Genomic DNA, 25,074 nt, shown 5'->3' with positions numbered 1-25,074 from the left:
GGAGGGAAAGGATCAGCTGAAAAAGGCAGTATTCATGATTTGTCTAATGGCCCTTATTAAACCATCAAACACTGGATGTTGGAAGATGCATTATAATGAGTCAGACCACAGGTCTATTGAGATCAGTATTGTCTACACTGGCTTTAGTTCTCCAGGGTTTCAGACTGGGGTTATCAGTAGCAGTCAGTGTGGTGGGGCAGAGCCACATTTCTTTTAATTCCCCTAACAGACACTTTGTGTAAATTGGGTCCTCCCTTAAAGAGGGCACGTGTTGCAGTGAGGCCTGGCAACCAAACCCTGTGTTGTGGGTGGGTACGATTGGATAGCCACAACACCCGATTGGTAGGTCCCTTGATGCAGGGTTTGATCAGGCCAATGGGAGGCAGCCAAAACAGATCAAGGGACATATATATATATATATATATATATATATATATATATATATACCTATGCACATGACCCAGAGCTTCCTCTTTCAGTGCGTGCATCAGAACACCCGCCCACCTCTCCCTATTTTCCATGGCTGTGTGCTTGACCTTGTTATGCCGTAGTCTGTCGTCTATCGTTGGGACAGGGGCACTGCAGGAATTTCCCCACTTGGCTGATTGACTGGTGCCATTTGGGTTTCGCCTGCCATGTAGCAAATCGTCACAGCTTGTAAGGTTGTGGAAAGGCTCTGGTTCAGGTGATAGGGATGGGGAAACGCTCCCACCACCCCTATGTGAAGGGTATTTCATTAAAGGAATCCAGGGACTCAGTGGTTTGGTCAACCCTGTGAGGGGGTTGTGCCTGTGCCGGAGTCCAGGCGGACATCTGGGTGGTAGACATAGCCTGTTCCCGGCTTTCCGCCTATCCAGGTTTTCACCCTAGACTCACCTAGGGTGCCCTGGGTCAGCGCTATGTGCAACGGTGCAGAGAGCTAGTTGAACCAGAGCCTCTGCAACCACTCACTTGCTTTAATCAATAAAGTGTGGCCTAAATTCTGCCAAAAACCAAACCAAAATTTGAGTCTTGTCTGGATTTATTTAAGGGGGAGGTTTAAAGGTCTGAACACGCAACATCTTGTCTGATAAAAATATGTTGAGATCTCAAACGCTTCTCACAGCTTGGTGACATTTTGCTTGTGTCTACTAAAGATAGTGACCAGCTGTGGACTGTCTTCTCCTCCACACACTCTTATGAACCAACATGATCAACTTCACATTTTAGGCATTCTGAATATTATGTCAAACTGTAGATGGTTGTTTGTTAAGCCAGCTGAGATTCCAAATATGGATATTTGCCCATCTGAAGAATACAGAAACGCACACGTGCACACACAATCCAGCTTCACCAGGCTTCTGCCTGACATATTTTATCTAGAGAAAACTCTACATAACTCTAGTTTGATCTAGATTCATAAATGGTGAGAATACTCATGAGACAACCCTTCCCTCTTGGACATCATTCTCATGAGAAATCATGCATATCCAACAAAACCATGTGTTATATTATGTTGAGAGACTTGACGAAATAGCCTCTCATGAGAAATGCTTGGCACGTGGACAAATTGGTTGCTTGGAAGATCAAAGAAAATAAATGACCTGCTCAAAAGCCGTCCTTTCTAATGAAGATTCTCTATTCCTGTGGAACTGTAGTAAGGGTGGGCATTGTGTTATCATAGCAATTTAATCAAGTTGAAGCATTCATGTAGAACACAACTTTGTCGTGTGATGGTGAAAATAGGTGCAAGATGGGGTCTAAAAAAGCCAAGAGGCATTGCAGCGGGTGTTATTCTTACAGAGTTTCAGCCTGTTGAATGTGTTGAAGACTTTCCTTTATTTTGTATCTCTCAATTGCTTTCATCTCCAGAATCATGAGACATTCTTTCCCACAATTGGAGTGTTTTGTTGTTTAGTCGTTCAGTCGTGTCCGACTCTTCGTGACCCCATGGACCAGAGCACGCCAGGCACTCCTGTCTTCCACTGCCACCTGCAGTTTGGTCAGATTCATGTTTGTAGCTTCGAGAACACTGTCTAACCATCTCGTCCTCTGTCGTCCCCTTCTCCTTGTGCCCTCCATCTTTCCCAACATCAGGGTCTTTTCCAGGGAGTCTTCTCTTCTCATGAGGTGGCCAAAGTATTGGAGCCTCAGCTTCACGATCTGTCCTTCCAGTGAGCACTCAGGGCTGATTTCCTTAAGAATGGATGCGTTTGATCTTCTTGCAGTCCATGGGACTCTCAAGAGTCTCCTCCAGCACTATAATTCAAAAGCGTCGATTCTTCGGCGATCAGCCTTCTTTATGGTCCAGCTCTCATTTCCACAATTGGAGTAGACATGTAATAAATCTTTTAAAAATAAGTAGAGTAGTGACATTTCTAATATATTGCATATACTGTCCTGGTTATTCATAAAGTGTTATGCACTACTAAAGACTTCCTTTTTTAAAAAAATAAATTTTATTCAAAATTATAACAAAACATATTTTCCAAAAACATATCCTTATTTCCCCCCCATTTTTCCTCCCCCCATAAAACCCATCCCCCCACCCCACCCCCTGACTTCCCTCAGTTCCAGTCTTTGGTTTCTCCAATAATGCTATTTTCTGCATGTTACAGAGTTGTATAGATCCTCCAACTGTTTAGCTTATTATTATCAGTAAAAAAATTGTGAATGTTTATTCAAAACCTGCCAAGGAGTCCAGTTAGCTTTGTTGCATCTTCAAATACTTTGTGAAAGGTTCCCATTCATCCTTAAAGTCACAGTTATCCTTATTTCATAGTTTATGTGTCAGTTTTGCCAGTTCTGCATAGTCCATCAATTTTTCTTGCCATGATTCTTTAATCGGAGTTTCTTCAGTCTTCCATCCTTGTGCTACCAGAACTCTCGCGGCCATTGTCGCATACATGAAGATGTTTTTCAACTTTTGTTTTTAACATTTGTTAAAAAAACTGAGGCATTTTTGTTGGGGATTGTAGGGAAAGACCTGCCAAGACTTCCAACACCATGAAAAAGGAGCTACCATGAGCTATCGTTGAATAACCGGGAAAAATGATAGAGGATTTCTTAGCTGATGGCGTAAAAGTGATGACAGAACTTTAAAACAAAATTCCATAAGGATCTATCTTCATTGATGGTAAGTTTATTTTCCTTCAGTGTTTCTGCCTATTATATTCAGGATGAATTGCTATTTTCTCCATAGTTTACTATTTTTGACTCTTCACGTGGCTTTCCATTTGTCTTCTTTTGCAGCCTAGGCCAGTTTAATTCTGTCAATCTGGAAAAAATCGTTATGTGTGTGTGTGTGAAGTTTTGGACATACTTTGAACCACCTCAGAGGATTATTGGAGTTGTTCTGCTGTGATGACCATATCAAATACCTCAACGGTAGATGAATTTATTCTACTGGGAATTCCTTTCTTCCATGAGCTACACAGTATCTTCTTTGTAGTAGGTTTATGTATGTACATTATAACTATCCTAGGAAATGGGTTCATCCCCATCATTGTAGTCATTGAAAAAAAGCTTCAGACACCGATGTACAAATTCCTGAGCAATCTTGCTTTTCTGGAGATCTGCTACTCCACAACAGTTGTCCCTAAGTTACTACAAACACTAATAAAAGCACAAACCACTATTTGTTTCTATTGCTGCATGACTCAGAATCTGTTCCATTTTATTTTTGGCGGTACAGAGCTTTTAATCCTCACGGTGATGTCCTTTGACCGCTATTTGGCCATATGCAAGCCTCTTCAGTACCCCATGATTATGACCAAGAATGTTTGTATTCAGATGTCCTTGGCTACCTGGTATGGATCATTCATCATTATGTTACTTCAGTGTGCTATTATGTGGACGTTGCCTTACTGTAAGTCCAATATCATTGACCACTTCTACTGTGATTTTGGCCCATTGTTAAAACTAGCCTGTTCTGACACCACCGTCAGTCAGTTACTGGGATTTATCAGTTCCATTGTGTTTGTCATCATGACCTTGATCTTCAACACAGTGTCCTACATCTTCATCATTTCCTCTATCCTTCGGATACCTTCAGTCAGGGGTCGCAAGAAGGCATTCTCCACCTGTACATCTCACCTGATTGTTGTTTCTATACTGTATGGAGCCTTGATCTTCATTTATGTCAGGTCCAATGTCCTTGCCCAATCTCGCCTGAGCAGAGTAGTAGCAGTTTTGAACACTGTCCTCATTCCAATGCTAAATCCTTTCATATATACAATAAGGAATGCAGACGTGAAAGCTGCTGTCAGGAGTGCTATCCATAAAAAGAGTGCGGCCCTCAAAAATGATTTTTAAAATGTGTTTCAAAAAACTGGCTGGTAAAAGTTGTCTTGTGAGAATCCTGAAGATTAAGACATTAGTATTTGACATGGATGATGAGTGCAATGCTAGGGGCAAAGAAAATCTTAGCTTAGTGTTAAAGGCACACTGTAGTAGGTTATGTTCAAAAATATAATGCACAATAATGGTAATATTATAATAGAATTTGCTGCAGTATAGATCTTTCACTAATGCCAGCCATATTACAGTTATTACTAACTATGATTGCCAATGGTTGTGCTATTATGTTGTTGTTATTATTGGGTTGTATCCAAGGCTAGTTCTACTAAGAGGAAACCCATTAAGGTTAATGAACATGACTGACTTAGATTCATTAACTTCAGTGGGTGTACTCTAAGCAGAACTAGCATTCTGCTTGGCTATACTCCTGGATCCATTGCTGTTGCTTGAAACTCAGGTAGCCTCAGTTGCTCAGAGTGCCTTCCATCAGCTTCGGCTGGTGGCCCAGCCTAACTTCTGTTGTCTGCTCTGGAAGCCTCTAGGTTACATTACTGCTATACATTATATGCACAACTGCCTCTGAAGACAGCTCAGAAACTTCAGCTGGTACAGAATTTAGCAGCCGGGTTGCTCACTAGGGCAAGAAGAAGGCTGCCCTAAACAAACAAACAAACAAACAAACAAACAAACACTTAAAACATCAATCAACATCTCCTTAGAATTTCAGTCCCACAGCAATATTCTGATGTTTGGTTACCAAGTGAAGTCTTCAAGTAGTTTTAACACTGAGAGTTACTAATCTTCTATTGTTTCATGCTCTAAAGTGATGACATTTATTTTAAATCTGTTTTTATATTTTTGTATGATCTGAAAAACCTTTTAGACTTCAACTGTGCAGTGCAAATGTATGTAAACTGATTAAAGAATATGTGTGTTTGTGCGACCCAAATTCTTCAGTTGTTGCTTGTTGTTGGATAGAATTGTGGGACAACATAATTTGTTGAAAGATCCTTATTAAATCACGAAAGTGACACTTTTATTTAGTCATGACCTATGGATTGTTTTTATAAAAAGAAACAACTGCTCTGAAAACTAAACCTTATTGCTACTAATTAACTCATGGGCTGATGGGTGGAAATAGCATTGGTAGAAAACCTCCCCTTCTCTCTGGTCCCACCATGGCCCTAAAATGCCCCCTTTCATTAGGGTTGCCATATTTCAAAAAGTGAAAATCTGGACACAAATTCACTGCAGCGATTTCTGACCAAACACTGCTTCCACAAGTCTTCTATTTTATCCAGGTGGAAATATCCACCAGTAATTATTTTTCTATTGTTTGTTCTTTCTTCATCTAAATCATCTCACTCAACAAACAGGTGCTTTCCAGATGTTTTGCACTACAACTTTCAACAGCCCCAGTCAGCATGGCTGATGATCAGGGATAATGGGAGACATAGCCAAGGGGACCAGATCTGGGAAAGCTATTCTAAAGTATTAGTTGGCTTTTATCAAAGAAGTCTTGAAATTCCCCAAATGGGTGTTCGGCAGATGAGTAAGCCACCTTCCCATTAGCCTTTCTCATGTGAGTTTGCAAAGTTGTTCAATCTGCAGAAAACTTTCTACCTGTTAATGAATCTTGTTAATAGCCATTGGAGAACCCTGCATTATTGGAAGTTTGCCATGTCCCTTGAGAAACATGAAGACTTCTGTGTTCCAAGACATATTTAATAAAATGTATTTTAAGTCCCATGTTCAGAGATTAGGACAAGCGCTTCTTGTTAAAAAGTGGACAAATGGAACAATCAATTTCTTGGAAGACAAAAGCTAAGCTGTCAAGAAGGACATCTTGTTACAAACTGTACAAACGGTAACATTCAAACATTTTAGGAAAAACCTGCATTTGAATAATTTATCCCCATCCAAAACGTCTCTAAAAACAGAGAATGGAAGATGTACAGCAAAAACACTTAGGGGTGAGTGGAATTGCTATTATTTAAGTGTGGCTAATTTTACAAAATGTCAGTGCGGAAGCCCATTTGACATTTGCTGAAGGTTGCTTTTTAGTGTTTTGGTTATCAATTCTTTTTCCTTTTATTTATTCGTTAATGGGTGGTTGCATTGTATGTTTCCTTCTTTTGCAGCACATTTCTTCTCCAAATTCAAGATCATGAGGAACTTCCCATTATTAAAACAATTGGGTAATTATCCACCTAACAGTACCGTACTTTTCGCTCTATAAGACGCACCAGACCACAAGACGCACCTAGTTTTTGGAGGAGGAAAACAAAGAAAAAAAATATTCTGAATCTCAGAAGCCAGAACAGCAAGAGGGATTGCTGCGCAGTGAAAGCAGCAATCCCTCTTGCTGTTCTGGCTTCTGGGATAGCTGCGCAGCCTGCATTCACTCCATAAGACGCACACACATTTCCCCTTACTTTTTAGGAGGGGAAAAATGAGTCTTATAGAACAAATAATACAGTAACTAGCGATATTTCCAGTGTATGCAAATCATGTGAATATTTCACTAACACGAAAAGTGTCAGAGAACTTCATAACTTTTGGTGTAAATTTAATATCATGGCCTTAACCCCAAATATCCCCTTAATTGCTGAAAATGTCTTTTTAACTTCCCTTGCGTCCATGTTTTTAGCAAATAACCTGGACTCATGTTACTATCCACCACCCAACATTACCAATAACCTGGGATGACAGAAGTTGTCACTTTATTTGGTCTACAGACCATAAACATCAAATATGGTTGTAAAAGGGACATTCCGCACCACTGTTTTAAGGTGTTGTAAATTATATAACTGGGTATTTATTTTTTGTGCATTTACTAAATTTATATCCTGCACTTCCAAAGCAAACCATAAGGTAGCCATAAGCAACATATTTGCTTAAAATGTTCTTAATTATTTGGCTAACAGTCTTTCTTTCTTTCTTTCTTTCTTTCTTTCTTTCTTTCTTTCTTTCTTTCTTTCTCTTCTATATTTATTTAGTCAAAAAGTCTGCTGTCTAAATATGAAAACAATAACATCTTGAGCTGCTGCATCTTTCAAAGTCCAATAAATGTACAATTTTGCTTGATATATACTGCTGGTACTTCCAAGGAAGCCTTCCTTCATGAGTTCATTTGTTTATTCTTTCCCTTCTTTCTAATACTCCTTCCAAGATTTAATTAAAATGAATCACATTGAATTGATTTTAGAAGTTCTACTGCTATTTTGATCATCCTCAGTTTAAATGACTTTTAACTGGTGGTACATCGTTAGGTTATTTTTTTATAGAATAATAAAAAACTTCCACTACAGATATGCCATTCCCACCCACCATCCAGCATCCCTAGGCAGTCTAATTCTATATAAGCTTGTTGCTTGCATCCATCTATCACTGTGTTACCAGCACCGAAGTGACCTCCATGGAGCACAGGTTTAGAAGAAGAAGAAGAAGAAGAAGAGTTTGGATTTGATATCCCGCCTTTCACTCCCCTTCAGGAGTCTCAAAGCTGCTAACATTCTCCTTTCCCTTCCTCCCCCACAACAAACACTCTGTGAGGTGAGTGGGGCTGAGAGACTTCAAAGAAGTGTGACTGGCCCAAGGTCACGCAGCAGCTGCATGTGGAGGAGCGGAGACGCAAACTCGGTTTCCCAGATTACGAGACTACCGCTCTTAACCACTACACCACACTGGCAGTGTGTATGGAGGTCCTGGACTGCCCAGATGACAAGAGCCCCTTCTCAGCCTCACTGATGTGGTCCAAAGGAAAGCAGAGTGATACATTTGGTACCAGATGCCTGCACAAGTTGCCAGAAGATGATGTACAAGGTGCCATCCAACCATTTTAGGGACCCCACTCTGGGTTTGCGTGGTGTTTTCTCCTTAGTATTTTCTTCTCCTGAAGATATCCTGCAAGGCAATGGGGGTTTAGGATCAGAGTTGTCCTTCTCCTAGATGGGACCCAGGGTCCTTCTTATACATGGACATTTGGGATGTCCTCCAAGACACAAATGAGGATTATTTGATGGTGATTTCCAGTGATGAATACATCAACAGTGACTGAATTTATCCTTCTGGGGTTTCCTTTACTACCTGACCTTCACAGAATCTTCTTCGTTGTGGGTTTGTTTATGTATATCGTAGCCATCATTGGGAATGGCTGCATCCCCATCATTGTGGCCTTCATACCAAGGCTTCAGACACCAATGTACATCTTCTTGAGCAACCTTGCCTTTCTGGAGATGTGCTACACCACTACAGTTGTACCTAAGTTGCTGCAGGCCCTTTTAGAAACACAGACCACTATTTGCTTCTATTGTTGTATGGCCCAGAACTTCTTCCACTTCATGCTGGGAACTACGGAGCTTTTTATCATCACAGCCATGTCATTTGACCGCTATTTAGCCATATGCAAGCCACTTCGGTACCCAATGATTATGACCAACAATGTTTGTATGCAAATGTCCCTGGCCACCTGGTATGGGGGATTTATTATTATGATTTTTCAGCTACCCATCTTGTGGACGTTGCCATTCTGCAATTCTAATGTCATTGACCACTTCTACTGTGATTTTGGCCCCATGTTAAGCATAGCTTGTGCCGATACCACCCCCAGTCAGTTGCTGGAACTGTTGAGCTCCATCCTATTTATTCTCTCAACCTTCTCTTTAAACATTCTGTCTTATGTCTTTATTATCTCAACCATACTTCACATACCCTCTGCTTTAGGGCGCAAGAAGGCATTCTCCACCTGTGTGTCTCATCTGATTGTGGTGTCTATTTTGTACGGTGCTCTCATCTTTGTGTATGTGAGGCCCAGTGTCCTGCACCCATCACCAGGAACTAGGGTTGTAGCAGTCTTGAACACTATCCTCACCCCAATGTTGAATCCTTTCATATATACCATAAGGAACACAGAAGTGAAAGAGGCTGTCAGGAGTGCAATCCATAAAAAGAGGTGGATCCTGAAAGAAGGCATTTAAAATGCATTCCAAAGGGAAGAATTGGTGAAGTTCAGATTACTGATGGAATTATGCTTATGGATTACTCCTCATTCCTATTTCTCTCATTAATCTCAATGAGAAGTGAGGTTCAAATCAAATACCTTTTTTGGCATCACAGTATAAAACATTTAAAATCACTGGGATAATTAAAAGGACAAGGGTGAAGCTGTTGAAGATCATAAGAAATATTTTTTTTTTTAAAAAAAATGTCCAGTAGCACCTTAGAGAAGAAGAAGAAGAAGAAGAAGAAGAAGAAGAAGAGGAGGAGGAGGAGGAGTTTGGATGTGATATCCCGTCTTTCACTCCCCTTCAGGAGTCTCAAAGCGGCTAACATTCTCCTTTCCCTTCCTCCCCCACAACAAACACTCTGTGAGGTGAGTAGGGCTGAGAGACTTCAAAGAAGTGTGACTGGCCCAAGGTCACCCAGCAGCTGCATGTGGAGGAGTGGAGACGCGAACCCGGTTCCCCAGATTACGAGACTACCGCTCTTAACCACTACACCACACTGGCTCTTAAGTTTGTTCTTGGTATAAGCTTTCGTGTGCATGCAAACTTCTTCAGGTATCTATATTGGCTGCCTCAGACCAACATGACTACCTACCTGAATCGAAGATCATAAGGTGACACTGTGATCGTGTGCACTTATACATTCTGCTTCACCCTGTCTGTTCCCTGAAAGGATGGTTCGTTAGGAACCCTTTCAGGTAAAATTATGGCTAAAAAGGAAGCTACTAAAGCAGTGGTATCTTTGTCCCGATCTGCCAGGAAAAACCTTGTTTGGCTTCTTCTTGGAGTTATAGGCCGGAGCGCCAACATTTTGCTCAGCATCAGTTGGCGAGGTCTACTGTGTAGAGAGCAATCTAAGAGAATATGTTCCGCTGAATCAGGTACTTCTTGGTTGCAGGTACACCGACGGGCTTGATATGTAGTATGTGATAATCTGCCTTTGGTCACTGCAGAAGGGAAAGCAAGTGAGGTTTTTCCTCCTAGCTCTGCTAAAGATACAAACAAATCCTGAAAAGTATATGCGTTGCTAAAAATATTTTTATATGAATGACATTATGTATACTGTATATTACACACACACACTATAAAAACAGCACAAAAATTATATACAACAATGTCTATAGCTATATGAAAAAATTAGGCATCAATATGTTTATTCAGTTATGAATAATAAATATAGTACAGCATATTATTTGTATTATGTGTGTAACGTATTGATTTTTGTGTATACCTTGCCATATAATTAGCCTTAAGGGCTGGGTGGGTATTTAAAAATGACAATGCAGAAGTATTTTGGGTGCAAGTGGACACTTGATATTAAGAAGTGGTCCGAGACAAGCAAAACTTGATAGAGTCGGAACCACCGAATGCCATGAGTAAATTCATTTTGAATAGATTTGCCTCCACTCTTATGCAAATAGAGAAAGAAGCAGACTAGTGGCTTATACACACCTCCTTTTGCTTTGCCACCTCCCCCCTGGGGAAACTCAATTTTTTTAGTGCTGAATCGGAACAAAGAACAATAGGGTTTTCTGCAGATTGCAGTTTGTTCTGGTATAGCACTAAAGAACAGATTTTTCCAGGGCAGAGCAATTGGGACAAAGGCAAAACTGTTCAGACCCATGCCTGGAAAGAGGCAAACTGCTTGGACAAGGCACACAACAAAAAGAAGAGTAGATAAGCCCTAACATTAGAACTATTGTGGGAGAGGGAGGGAATAGGGAGACTAGAAACAAAACCCTATGGAAAGGAGGAAGGTGCCTTACACTAAGTCAGGCCATCTAGCTCACAACTGTCTACACTGGCAGCAGCTCTCCAGGGTTCAGGAAAGGGTCAACCTCCCAGCCCCAACTGGGTTAACCTAGAGTTTTGTGGGGAATCATTCCGAAAACTGGTGATGTGTAAAGAGATACCCCAGGGGAAAGGAGTAATAATAGGCTGCCAATGAGCATCACAGCTGAGAGCTTCCTTGATTGATAGGCAGGTTTGGTTGAGTGGAGGGGGGGTACCAGATGTATAGATGTATAGAGGGAAGGGAGAAAACCTTTATAAAAATATTAATAATGCAAGAGAGCAAGAATTCACAGAATGGAATCACAGGTACCCTGATGCTGAAGAAAGGAGCATGAAGCATGTGGGAGGAAGAAAGGAGCATGGAGCATGTGGGAGGAAAAAATCCTTAAATAAGAGACACGGGGGAATGACTAATGGACTTCAATGTCTGTACACTAATGCACAAAGCATGGGAAATAAACAAGATGAGCTTGAGCTCTTGGTACAGCAAACTAAATATGACATAATAGGCATCACTGAAACCTGGTGGGATAAGTCCCATGATTGGAATGTAAAAATGGAGGGATACAATCTATTTCAGAGAAACAGACCAGACAAGAAAGGAGGAGGAGTGGCGTTATATGTCAGGGATGTGTATACCTGTGAAGAGATCCAAGATTTAGAACCTCAAAGCCAAAGTGAGAGCATTTGGGTCAAAATTAAGGGAGAGAAGAATAATAGTGACCTCATTGTGGGAGTTTACTATAGATCCCCAAGCCAAACGGAGGACATAGATGATGCCTTCCTGGAACAGATGGCCAAGCATGCAAAAGGAAGGGAGATAGTAGTAATGGGGGACTTCAATTACCCAGATATTTGTTGGATGTCAAACTCAGCCAAGAGCATAAGGTCAAACAGATTCCTCACTGGCCTTGCAGACAACTTCATTGTCCAGAAAGTGGGAGAAGCAACAAGAGGAACACCCATTTTAGATCTGGTCCTAACCAATGTCGATGACCTGGTTAATGGGGTAGAAGTGGAAGGATCATTAGGCGCAAGTGATCATGCTCTTCTGAAGTTTACTATACAACGGAAAGGAGCAGCCAAGCGTACTAGGACTCAATTTCTTGACTTTAAGAAAGCCGACTTCATAAAACTTAGGGAAGTGCTGGGTGAGATCCCATGGACAGTAATACTAAAAGGAAAGGGAGTTCATGGTGGCTGGGAGTTTGTTAAGAGGGAGATAGTAAAAGCACAATTTCAGGCAATACCAATGAGACGGAAACATGGAAGGTGCCTAAAGAAGCCAGGGTGGCTATCTAAAGAACTTTTAACTGAGTTAAGATTTAAAAAGGATGTGTACAAAAAATGGAAAAGGGGGGAAACCACCAAAGAGGAATTCAAACAAATAGCCAGCACGTGTAGACACAAAGTCAGAAAAGCTAAAGCACAGAATGAACTCAGGCTTGCTAGAGAGGTTAAAAGCAACAAAAAAGGCTTTTATGGGTATGTTCGTAGCAAAAGGAAGAACAAAGAAACAGTGGGGTCACTCAGAGGAGAAGATGGTGAAATGCAAACAGGGGACACAGAAAGGGCTGAACTCCTCAATGCCTTCTTTGCCTCAGTCTTCTCCGATAAAGAAAACAATGCCCGACCTGAAGAATTTGGAGGAAATGATTCAGCAGAGGAAACACAGCCCAGAATAACTAAGGAGATAGTACAAGAATACTTGGCTAGTTTAGATGTATTCAAGTCTCCAGGGCCAGATGAACTGCATCCAAGAGTATTAAAAGAACTGGCAGATGTGATCTCAGAACCACTGGCAGTCATCTTTGAGAATTCCTGGAGAACAGGCGAAGTCCCGGCAGACTGGAGGAGGGCAAATGTTGTCCCTATTTTCAAAAAGGGGAAAAGAGAGGACCCAAATAATTACCGCCCAGTCAGTCTAACATCAATACCAGGGAAGATTCTGGAGCAGATCATTAAGCAAACAATCTGTGAGCACCTAGAAAGGAATGCTGTGATCACCAATAGTCAGCATGGATTTCTGAAAAATAAGTCATGTCAGACTAACCTGATCTCATTTTTTGACAGAATTACAAGCCTGGTAGATGAAGGGAACGCAGTGGATGTAGTCTACCTTGATTTCAGCAAGGCATTTGACAAGGTGCCCCATGATATTCTCGTAAAGAAGCTGGTAAAATGCGGTCTTGACTATGCTACCACTCAGTGGATTTGTAACTGGCTGACTGACCGGACCCAAAGGGTGCTCATCAATGGTTCCTCTTCATCCTGGAGAAGAGTGACTAGTGGGGTGCCACAGGGTTCTGTCTTGGGCCCGGTCTTATTCAACATCTTTATCAACGACTTGGATGATGGACTCAAGGGCATCCTGATCAAATTTGCAGATGACACCAAACTGGGAGGGGTGGCTAACACCCCAGAAGACAGGATCACACTTCAAAACGACCTTGACAGATTGGAGAACTGGGCCAAAACAAACAAGATGAATTTTAACAGGGAGAAATGTAAAGTATTGCACTTGGGCAAAAGAAATGAGAGGCACAAATACAGGATGGGTGACACCTGGCTTGAGAGCAGTACATGTGAAAAGGATCTAGGAGTCTTGGTTGACCACAAACTTAACATGAGCCAACAGTGTGACGCGGCAGCTAAAAAAGCCAATGCAATTCTGGGCTGCATCAATAGGAGTATAGCATCTAGATCAAGGGAAGTTATAGTGCCACTGTATTCTGCTCTGGTCAGACCGCACCTGGAGTACTATGTCCAGTTCTGGGCACCACAGTTCAAGAAGGACACTGACAAACTAGAACGTGTACAGAGGAGGGCAACCAAAATGGTCAAAGGCCTGGAAACGATGCCTTATGAGGATCGGCTAAGGGAGCTGGGCATGTTTAGCCTGGAGAAGAGGAGGTTAAGGGGTGATATGATAGCCATGTTCAAATATATAAAAGGATGTCACATAGAGGAGGGAGAAAGGTTGTTTTCTGCTGCTCCAGAGAAGCGGACACGGAGCAATGGATACAAATTACAAGAAAGAAGATTCCACCTAAACATTAGGAAGAACTTCCTGACAGTAAGAGCTGTTCAACAGTGGAATTTGCTGCCAAGGAGTGTGGTGGAGTCTCCTTCTTTGGAGGTCTTTAAGCAGAGGCTTGACAACCATATGTCAGGAGTGCTCTGATTGTGTTTCCTGCTTGGCAGGGGGTTGGACTCGATGACCCTTGTGGTCTCTTCCAACTCTATGATTCTATGATTCTAAGCTTTAACCAAGTGAATTAAAGCTGGAGCTTGGAATAATAATAATAATAATAATAATAATATTTATACCCAGCCCATCTGGGAGGCTTCCAACAGAATATTAAAATACAATAATCTATTCAACATTAAAAGCGTCCCTAAACAGGGCTGCCTTCAGATATCTTCTAAAAGAGAGGAAAAAGCAACACACACAAACAAAAACACAACACACACACAATAGAGCATATGTGTGGCAGGAGAACATAAAAGAGAAATTTGTAGAAACCCAAGGGAAAAAAATATAAGAAAACAGCGAATAAAAAAATGGCTCCTTCCATTTGCAGAAGGGCTCTGCTGAATAATAATCCAAAACATCTGAAGGACATCCATTTGGGGATCACTGTCCTAGAGGAAGGGTTGTTTACCTTTAAAGAAGTCATTCTCACTGGAATTAATGTATAACTATACCAAGATTTCTGTGGGGAAAAGGGAATGGAGATGAATGGAAAGGGCAGAAATATCACACTATAGCAATATTAATGACTATGGCCTTAAGCAATCAATAGGTTCTTGGGGGTATAATATCTCATGAGAAATTATTGGAAAGTGAACAAATAGGGCATTTGGAATATTGAATACAATAATGATCCCTCCATAAGTCATGTTTATCAAGAAGGTTCTGCATCCAGCTAAGAGACAGAGCAGAATAGACACCAGATTTCTTTTGTAGTTGAATGAGATTGAACAAGCTTTTGACCTCTGGGATATTGTGGATGAAGGCAAAGCATCTTCACTGTGTTGCCATTTTCACTACAGAATTTTAGCAAAAGGTAAGACTATGTCCTTTTCAAGCAGGATGCTGGCTGCCAAGCATGCTGTCTGACTTTTTTTAATGCCGTCCCTTTCTGTTCAGCTTTCTAGCAGGTGCTTTCCTTTCACATTGCTTTCTCCTTATTTATTTGCCTCTCCTATTTCTTTATATATATATATATATATATATATATATATATATATATATATATACACATATAATGTTTATTGCTTTTTGAACAATTTAAACACTACAAAACCAAATAAAAACAGAAAAACAAAAACAATACAATACCATATAAAAACACTACATACCACTAAACACATTGAACTAACAAAACCAAACAAAAAACAATTTAAAACACTCAAACAATTTCAATATCTTATCTTTCATTCACTTATTTCACCGACCTCCTCACACCTCCATTTTTGTATTCCACTTCTGTCAAATGTTTCAGCAATTCCTTTCCATCTTCCTCTGTTATCTGTCCTATAATTATCCTAACACATTCTAACCTTATTTTACCTTTAAAATTCCATTAATCTATTTATACTTAAATCCTTATAACATTTCTGCTAAAGCCATATAGTTTCATTCCAACAATCTTTTAACATTCATTGATTTTGCAGTATTTCTGTAAATAATCTTTAAACTTTTTCCAGTCATCTTCCACCAACTCCTCTCCCTGGTCTCAGATTCTACCAGTCATTTCCGCCAGTTCCATGTAGTCCATCAACTTTATCTGCTATTCCTCCCAGGTGGGTAAATCTTGTGTTTTCCAATACTTCGCAATAAGTATTCTTGCTGCTGCTGTTGCATACATAAAAAAGTTCTATCCTTCTTTAGCACCAATTGGCCGACCATGCCCAGGAGAAAGGCCTCTGGTTTCTTCAGAAAGGTATATTTGAATACCTTTTTCATTTCATTATAAATCATCCCCCAGAATGTCTTAATCCTTGGGCATGTCCACCAAAGGTGAAAGAATGTACCTTCAGTCTCTTTACATTTCCAACATTTATTGTCGGGCAGATGATAATTTTTTTCAAGCTTGACTGGTGTCATGTACCATCTATAAATCATTTTCATTAGGTTTACTCTTAAGGCATTACATGCCGTAAATTTCATACCTGTGGTCCATAACTGTTCCCAGTCAGCCATCATTATGTTATGTCCAACATCTTGTGCCCATTTAATCATAGCTGATTTCACCATTTCATCCTGAGTGTTCCATTTCAACAGCAAATTATACATTCTTGACATTCTTTGGATCTAACAATTCTGTTTCCAGTTTTGATTTTTCCACCTGGAAACAAACTTTTTTGTCCAAATTGTATGCCTCCATTATTTGATAATAATGGAGCCAATCTCGCACTTTGTTTTTCAATTTTTCAAAGCTCTACAATTTTATTCTGTCTCCATCCTGTTCCAAAATTTCCCAATATTTCGGCCATTTGGCCTCCATATTGAGTTTTTTCTGTGCCCTCGCTTCCATTGGTGACAACCATCTTGGGGTTTTCTTTTCTAACAAATCCTTATATCTTGTCCAGACATTAAACAATGCTTTTCTAACAATATGATTTTTAAACGCTTTATGTGCTTTTACCTTATCGTACCACAGGTATGCACGCCAACCTGTTGTTAAAGCCTTCTAAATCCTGTTGACCTGTTGTCAACATTGTTATAGCCTTCTAAATCCAACACTTCAGTGTTTTCAAGAAGCAGCCATTCTCTCAGCCAGCAAAAGCAGCTGATTCATAGTAAAGTTTAAGGTCTGGCAGGGCAAATCCACCTCTTTCTTTATAATAATAATAATAATAATAATAATTTATTATTTGTACCCCGCCCATCTGGCTGGGTTTCCCCAGCCACTCTGGGCGGCTTCCATAGAAACAAAAAATACAGTAAAATATCACAGATTAAAAACTTCCCTGAACAGGGCTGCCTTAAGATGTCTTCTAAATGTCAGGTAGTTATTTATCGCTTTGACATCTGCTGGGAGGGCGTTCCACAGGGCGGGCGCCACTACCGAGAAGGCCCTCTGCCTGGTTCCCTGTAGCTTTGCTTCTCGCAATGAGGGAACTGCCAGGAGGCCCTCGGAGCTGGACCTCAGTGTCCGGGCAGAACGATGGGGGTGGAGACGCTCCTTCAGGTATACTGGGCCGAGGCCGTTTAGGATCGGTTAATATCTTAAATTTTATTCGAGGCTTCTTGCCCTGCCAAACAAATCTGGAAATATCTTTCTGCCACTTCTTGAAACAATCCATCTTATCCAAAATTTGCAGTGTTTGAAACAAAAACAACATCCTTGGCAACACATTCATTTTTATCACAGCAATTTGGCCTAACAATGATAACTTCAAACTTGTCCATATTTCTAAATCCTTTTTCACTTCAATCCAACATTTTTCATAATTATCCTTAAATAAATTCACATTTTTAGCAGTCATGTTAACCCCTAAATATTTCACTTTCTTAACCAATGTTAGCCCTGTCTCCTCCTGAAACTTCTCCCTCTCATTCGGAGTTAAATTTTTCTCTAAAACCTTGGTTTTCATCTTATTCAACTTAAAACCTGCTACCTGTCCGAATTCTTGAATCAGTTCCAATACCCTTTTGGTACTAGATTTTGGCTCCTGTAAAGTCAATACTAAATCGTCAGCAAATGCTTTCAATTTGTACTGTTTAGCACCCACTTGCATACCTTTAACCTCTTGGTCCTTTCTAATCATATTTAACAAAACTTCAAGGACCGATATGAAGAGCAATGGAGAAATTGGACAGCCTTGTCGTGTCCCTTTCTCAATCTTAAACTCTTCTGTCACTACATTGTTCACAATTAATTTTGCCTTTTGTTCTGAATAAATTGCACCTATACCATTTTCAAAACCTTGCCCTACCCCCATCCCCTGTAGATTCTTCTTCATAAAACTCCAAGAAATGTTGTCAAAGGCTTTCTCTGCATCCACAAATATCAAAACTGCCTTAGTATTGATATTCACTTGTAATTTTTCTAGAATATTAATTATATTCCTCGTGCCTCTCCTATTTCTTGCTCCCTTTTCCATTTTTTCCATTTCCCCCCTGTCTTCCCCTTTTCAATCTTCTCCCCTCTTTCTATCTCCTCTCTCTTCCCCCTATTTTGTTGTGATCTTCTCATTTCCTTCCTTCCATTCTGATCAACAGCCTCAAATTCTTGTGGGTTTTGCCTCCAACCAAGCTGATATAGGCAGATTACAAGGTATATGTGAGAGAGGAAGAGAGAGAGTAGGATATGCAGAATAATAATATGCAAATTTTCTCTTAAGACCCACATAGTTCAATGAGGTTTACTCTAAACCAAAATTACAGTAGAAGGAAGGAAGGGGAGGAAGGCGGGGAGATAGATAAAGGGGTGAATTGAATTAGCAATCTTAAAGATGCAACAATACAGTAATGGGTTGGGGGCGACATTCAGGCTTTGCATTTCCACTGGCACTGTTTCCATCAACTACCTCCCTAATATTACTTTTAAAGCAGTCATGAACAAATCTGATTGATTTAAATACTTTATTGTGGGCTGGGGCGTATTTTGGCCATTCCTAAATTTGATTATACGTTAACTGAAAAGCTCCAGTTGATACAACAACATTTATCTTTCACTGTAAAAAAGCGAGGACATCCTGATAAATAGACGTTCACTCCAAAATATCTGAATACGTATTTCTTTGTTTTTTCCTACACCCCCAGTTTCCATGCCAGTTGTTCTGAAGAAGGCTTCTTTGTGGATTTTAAAAATATTGGATATCTTCAGAGCCATACTAGTGGATTATTTGGGCTGTGTGCATTTGTGTGTTTGCTTACATGGAGGTGATGAATGCATCGACAGTGACTGAATTTATTCTGCTGGGGATCCCTTTTCTGCATGAATTACATGGAGTGTTTTTTGTAATTGGTTTATTCATGTACATCATAGCCATTGTAGGCAATGGGTTCATCCTCATCATTGTAACCATTGAGCCAAGACTTCAAACCCCAATGTACATTTTCCTGTGCAATCTTGCATTTCTGGAAATCTGCTACACAACAACCGTTGTACCAAAAATGCTGCAAACACTTTTGCAGAAAAAGACTGCCATTAGTTTTGCTTGCTGTATGGCCCAGGGATTTTTCCACTTCATCCTGGGTAGCACAGAGCTTTTCATCCTCACAGCTATGGCTTTTGACCGCTATTTGGCCATATGCAGGCCACTTCAGTACCCAATGATTATGACAAAGCATGTTTGCATTCAGATGTCTTTTGCCACCTGGTATGTAGCATTCATAATTATGTTTCCTCAGTCCATCATTGTGTGGAGGCTGCCTTTCTGTGGGTCCAACATTGTTGACCATTTCTACTGTGATATCGGTCCCATCTTAAGCCTAGCCTGTACAGATACCCACTTGATTGAATCTCTGGGACTGTTGAGCTCCATCCTGATTGTCATCATGACCTTGCTCCTCACTGCAGTGTCTTACATCTTCATCATCTCCACCATCCTCCGCATACCTTCAGCCACAGGGCGTAAGAAGGCGTTCTCCACTTGCACGTCTCACCTGATTGTAGTGTCCTTGTTGTATGGAGCCCTTGTCTTCATGTACGTGAGACCCAACGTTCATTCCTCATCTCGTCTAACAAGGGTAGTGGCGGTACTGAACACTACCCTCACTCCAATGCTGAACCCTTTCATATACACAATCAGGAACACAGAGGTCAAAGAGGCAGTCCGGAGCGCAATCCACAAGAGAAGAGAATTTCTCAAGTGCGACTTTTAAAAATATATATTCCAAACTATGCACATTTATGGTGTGGTGATTGCAGATTTATGCTTGCTTTTTAATTCTGTATATAAAGCCTATTATTAATAAATCAACAAAATACAAGGTTGGTAGGAAACTTTCCTGATGTGAGATTTCAGACACTGAGACACATTTATGCAGAACCATCATTTCAGGTTTCAGGTTTTGGGTGGATTGGGGCAAAGCTATTTCTATGTCCACTTACAAAATTCTCAGCAAGGCACTCTGAGCATATATTCAAGATTTGATTGTAACCCGCACCCCCCCAAAAAACTCACCTACTGTTTAATATCTGCTGTAGTTACTCTTTTGCACCTTATAATAAGATTGGAGAGTTACAGTAGCAATACTCATTAGGTAGTCACTCTTCTTTAAAGCAAAGTTCTGTTTTTGACTCATTTATCTTGTGCAAAAATAAGACAATTTAATAGAACAATGCTACATATGTCAACTCAAAACTAAGAACCATTGTTTCCAATTTAACTTATTCTGATGCAAGTGTGTCTTAGGGGGAGTGAAGCAGTCCAAGACCCTTGAGCCAAACTGGGTAGCCTCCAAATTAGCCCAAGCTGAATTGAGCTATTCTACCAATCTTCAAAATGGCTTCTGAATGGAGTCTTCTGATTAGCACAGAATAGATAGTCATGTTCTCTAGTGGCCTCCTTATCCCTCCCATTTATGCTTAAAAAATGATTCCACCATACGTTTTTCCCAAGTGAAAGTCACCAGCTGCCCTCAGTAACATCTGTCATTATTTTCAGCAGTGTGATTTTAGATAACAGAAGGAAGAATATCCTGACCAATGGAAGGAGCATTCACACCTAATTTGAGACCCAGGTGAGACAAAATTGAGGACTTACAGTGGTGTATCTCAGGCTGAGCTGAGGAACTTCAGTCAGTGTAGCCATGGCTGAGCTCAAACTCAACCAGAGACCAACCTCTGCTTATCCCAGTGAATCTTAGGGTGTAGTCCTATGACACAGTCTACCAAGATGAGCATCTTGGGATGCAGTGGCTCTCTGGCTCAGAAAGTTTATTTCCAGATCAGCTGCACTCAACCAGCATTCAGCTCCCAACCTTAGCTCAGCCCAAGATAAGCCATCACAACTTGTTCCTCCTGGCTCAGCCACACCTTTACCTGTCTGCAACCTGATGGTGTGGGAAAGTGCTTGTGGTCTGAGGAAGAAGGACAGCTTCTGGACCCAGGAGGTTCCCTAGTGCTGCTTTGAAGGACGACCAACTAACTTCCTCCCAACTAATGAACATTTGCATGTCTCACTAGGTTGATTTAAAAAAGAAACAACAAAAATCAACCACACACTGCAAGCTTATTTCCCATGGAGATGATTTCTGTAGAGCTTCCTCATACCCTGTCAGACCACCTTCCCATTGAGCTCAGTATTGCTTATTGACAGCAGCTATCCAGGGTTTCAGGCAAGGGTAGCCTTATCAGCCATATCATAAATGCTGATTTATGTATGCTTGTGTCTGATTCTACTATGAAGTAGCTAATCATGCTTTGTCAATGGTTGCCGAAAAAGACTGCATATGGAAATTGGAATCAACATTCCCTCTGGCACCTCGTGGACACCGTAACACCCAGAGACATCTTCCTTGTAACTCACCGATGCCTCTTGCCCCTCCTGTTATTTCCATTGCTGTTGATGCCTTTTTGTTTGTTGAGTGGGTATCCAATTATTATTATTTTTGGTGGGGGAGTTCCTAATTTTTTGTATGTTTAGGTATGGATGTGGGGACTTTATAGGTGTTTTTTCTGTTGTGGGGGGGGGAGAGATATTCCTGGAATCACTATTTTCTATTCTGTGAAAGGGATATTTTGTAGCACCCAAGACAGTTTCTTAGTTTTCCCAGTATGTCCCTGGGTCCCAAAAAGTTTGGGAATCCCTGCACATATTCATGTGCTACAAATCTCAAATGGGGAGGGATGTCAGGGCAAGTCTAGGGCTGAACACACTTAAGATTCTTCCTTCAATCAGAAGCATGGCATTGCCAATGCAAAAAAAAACCCATCACAAATAATAAAACAACAACTTGCTTCTGCCCAAAGAGTGGAGGATTGGCCATACTCCTTTGTGCCTCATTAGGTTGCAGTGAACCATTGTTGATTAGTAATTCATTATATTCCCTATTGTGGCTGAAGCCAAGCAGGCATTCATTTTGAATTTCTTTGGCAGTCTTCACAACATTGGTTGTGAGCCTTTTTGCTAGCCATGAGGGCGTTTGTCGTTCATAAAACTGAATGGAACCATTTCCTTTTTATATACTTCATGTCTGCTCCTGATTACACTGTGTGCAACCCTGGAAAACCTACACATTGACCTGGGTCGGAACTTACACTAACTTGGTGTTTTAATTATTATTTAAAAAACCAACCCAGTAAAGCAGTAGCTAATTGTGCTTTATCTTGTAACATTATAATCCCCTGGGTTAAGTAAAACATAGATTCAGCTTTAATTAGCTGAATTAACTATATTGCTTGATCAGTTACTTAAAACATTGTGAATCACTTGATGGGTTCTTCTTCTGAGGTCTTACACAAGTTTTCTTTGCCTTGGACATCTGAAAGATTCTTAAAGAAGAAGAAATGCTAAGTACAAAAAGGGATGTGAGTATTCTCTCCTGTTTTGTGGGTGATCCACATTAATTGTTGTCATTATATTAACTGAAATGCATTATATGGAACATGTGGCAGATTTAGGATGTTCTTCCTTTTAAACTTTATGTCTGACAGCTTGAGGGGGCTGAATATTCAGATAAATTTGGATTATGTTTTAATGGTTTTAGATATTTAGCATTTCTTTAATTACATGTTTTCTTGTTTGCTACCCTGGGCTAATACTAATATTAACACTAATACTACTTGTAATAAGCCATGCAACCATACTGGTGCACTTAAAAGCTTTTTCCAGGATCCAACCCAATAAAACTTCAGATATTTTCTAGTTCGGGGAATGTCATTTACCTTCACAAGTTGACATGAAAAACTATCAGCTAGGATAGTTCATACAGTAGATTGCAAATGACTCCACCAGCAAAAGGTTTCAGGCAAGTCATCTCCAAATATTGTCATATTTATTGCACTTCAATTTTCCCAAAATGTTTCATTCAATGTTTCCCAAAAGATACAACTCCCACACCCTCCCACCTCAATATACATAACTTCTCCATATTCCCAACAAGGTTTTCAACTCAAAGAATCCAAAATGCAGGTTATTTTTACTCTACTCACCATGGGCATTTTTAAATGGTAGGTAGGGTAGAATTCAACACACTATTACAAATGTTCAGTCTGTGCAAGCATATAAGTTTGCCAGATAAAATGACCCCTGCTCCTCTTGTGTGCTGTTCTGGGGGGTGTCCGAACTGTTCCCAGAGTCAGACTGAGGCATAGTGGGGAGGACTCATGAGGAGACGGGAGGGGAAAACAACCTATTGTGCTGGGCTTCCACTCACAAAATTCATTGGATGAATCCCACCATTAATGTTTTGATGTCACACTGCACATTTACTTCTTTTGAATATGACTGCCATAGATTCATCCATTGAAAGCTCAAAAACTGTACCCTGGAACAAACTTGGATTACTATTTAGTTGTTGTTTTTTCTTAATTATTTACATGTGTTTTTATCTTGTATCTTATTCTGTCAACCTTCTGAGATCTTGTGATGAAAGGTGCTATATAAATTTAATAAATAACAATAATAAATATGGATTGCTCCTGCTAAAATCTACTGAGCTTAATCATGTCAATGAACCCTGTGTCCATCTTCTTGCTCTCCCTCTGCATTCTTGTAGGAGTACTTTTGTTAGTTTTAAAAATTGCCTTATCCTTTTGCTCGTTCATTTGTTCATTCACATGTTTTTCTTCCTAAGACATGAGTCAAATATGGCAAATGACACATCCGTGCATGACTTCATTCTTCTGGGCTTCCCAACTCTTCGGCGGTGGCACCTGTCACTGTTTGTACTCATCCTTGTCATATACATTCTCACCTTGGCAGGGAACGGCCTCATCATTATCATCGTGAGAGTCAGCAAGCAGCTCCAGACCCCAATGTATTTCTTCCTGAGCAATCTTTCTTTCCTTGAGATCTGGTACACAACCACTGTCATCCCTAAAATGCTGGAGACCTTCTTGATAGCCAGGACCACTATCTGCCTCCATTGTTGCGTGGTACAGTCCTTCTTCCACTTCTTCCTTGGCATCACTGAATTTCTCATCCTCTCCATCATGTCCTTTGATAGATACATTGCCATATGCAAACCTTTACATTACACCACAATTATGACCAAAAACCTCTGCTTACTGTTGACACTGGGTTCCTGGTCACTGGGATTTGTAGTTATCTTCAGTCAGGCAGCTTTGATACTGAAATTGCCATTTTGTGCTGGCAACACCATTGACCATTACTACTGCGACGTTGGCCCCATTTTGAAATTGGCCTGTGCAGACACCAGCCTCATTGAATTCCTTGGTTTGTTGGGGACAGCCAGCATAATCCCAAGTTCCTTTCTCTTCACTGTGGTCTCCTACATCTACATCATCTCAACCATTTTGAGGATTCCTTCCAGCAAGGGACGGCAGAAAGCCTTCTCCACTTGCGCTTCCCATCTCACGGTGGTCACCATATTTTATGGAGCTGTTCTCTTCATGTACTTGAAGCCCACGGCACACTCCTCCGTCCACAGCAACAAAGTGGTCTCTGTTCTCAACACGGTATTAACCCCATTGCTGAACCCTTTCATATACACCATACGGAATAAAGAGGTGAAATCTGCCTTGTGGAAAGCTATAACAAAGTGAAGTGCCGCAGGGAGTAGCTGGTGGCAGTATTGTGATATATTTTCCAGCTGTGGTACTGTATTTCCAGAATGATTTTAGTAGTAACATATTTTACTTCTGTTTGCTTGGTGTTTTCAGTGGGGATTGGACAGCTTTGCCTGCCCCCTTCATATGGTCACAAGCACAAGATAAGACTGTGTCTGCCTTCCTTGAAATGGGACTGACTTTGAAATGATTGTTCTACTCAACCATCCTTTTCAAGAGAAGAGATGATGAAAAAATTGAACTCTAGGACTTTCTGTATGGACTCTTTGCTTGAGATGACT

The 25,074-nt window shown here is 40.5% G+C and overlaps 3 protein-coding genes across 3 annotated transcripts; all 3 read left to right on the top strand.

Annotated features, from left to right (window-relative positions):
• The first annotated feature begins 2,372 nt into the window (after positions 1-2,372).
• LOC310663086 (olfactory receptor 6X1-like) lies at positions 2,373-4,493 on the top strand. Its single transcript, XM_083410704.1, has 2 exons — positions 2,373-3,115; positions 3,232-4,493. The coding sequence occupies exon 2, from the start codon at positions 3,343-3,345 to the stop codon at positions 4,291-4,293; it is 951 nt and encodes a 316-aa protein (XP_083266830.1). The 5' UTR covers positions 2,373-3,115; positions 3,232-3,342; the 3' UTR covers positions 4,294-4,493.
• A 3,822-nt stretch (positions 4,494-8,315) lies between these two features.
• Positions 8,316-9,376, top strand: LOC310663092 (olfactory receptor 6X1-like; the record flags this gene model as incomplete). The annotated part of the gene is made up of 1 exon (XM_083410721.1): positions 8,316-9,376. One exon carries the CDS (start codon positions 8,316-8,318, stop codon positions 9,255-9,257), a length of 942 nt encoding a protein of 313 aa, XP_083266847.1. The 3' UTR covers positions 9,258-9,376.
• Positions 9,377-23,851: 14,475 nt separating this feature from the next.
• On the top strand, positions 23,852-24,769 carry LOC310663110 (olfactory receptor 6X1-like; the record flags this gene model as incomplete). The annotated part of the gene is made up of 1 exon (XM_083410739.1): positions 23,852-24,769. One exon carries the CDS (start codon positions 23,852-23,854, stop codon positions 24,767-24,769), a length of 918 nt encoding a protein of 305 aa, XP_083266865.1.
• Between the last annotated feature and the right edge of the window lie 305 nt (positions 24,770-25,074).

This window comes from Podarcis tiliguerta (assembly GCF_965153285.1).
Source record: "Podarcis tiliguerta genome assembly, chromosome: 13".
Classification (NCBI taxonomy): domain Eukaryota; kingdom Metazoa; phylum Chordata; class Lepidosauria; order Squamata; family Lacertidae; genus Podarcis; species Podarcis tiliguerta.
Note: the sequence above shows the minus strand (reverse complement) of the source record. Positions and strands in the feature narration are given on the sequence as shown.

Coding starts and splice junctions, on each gene's coding strand:
- LOC310663086 (XM_083410704.1), top strand. CDS start 3,343: ATGACCATATCAAATACCTCAACGGTAGATGAATTTATTCTACTGGGA.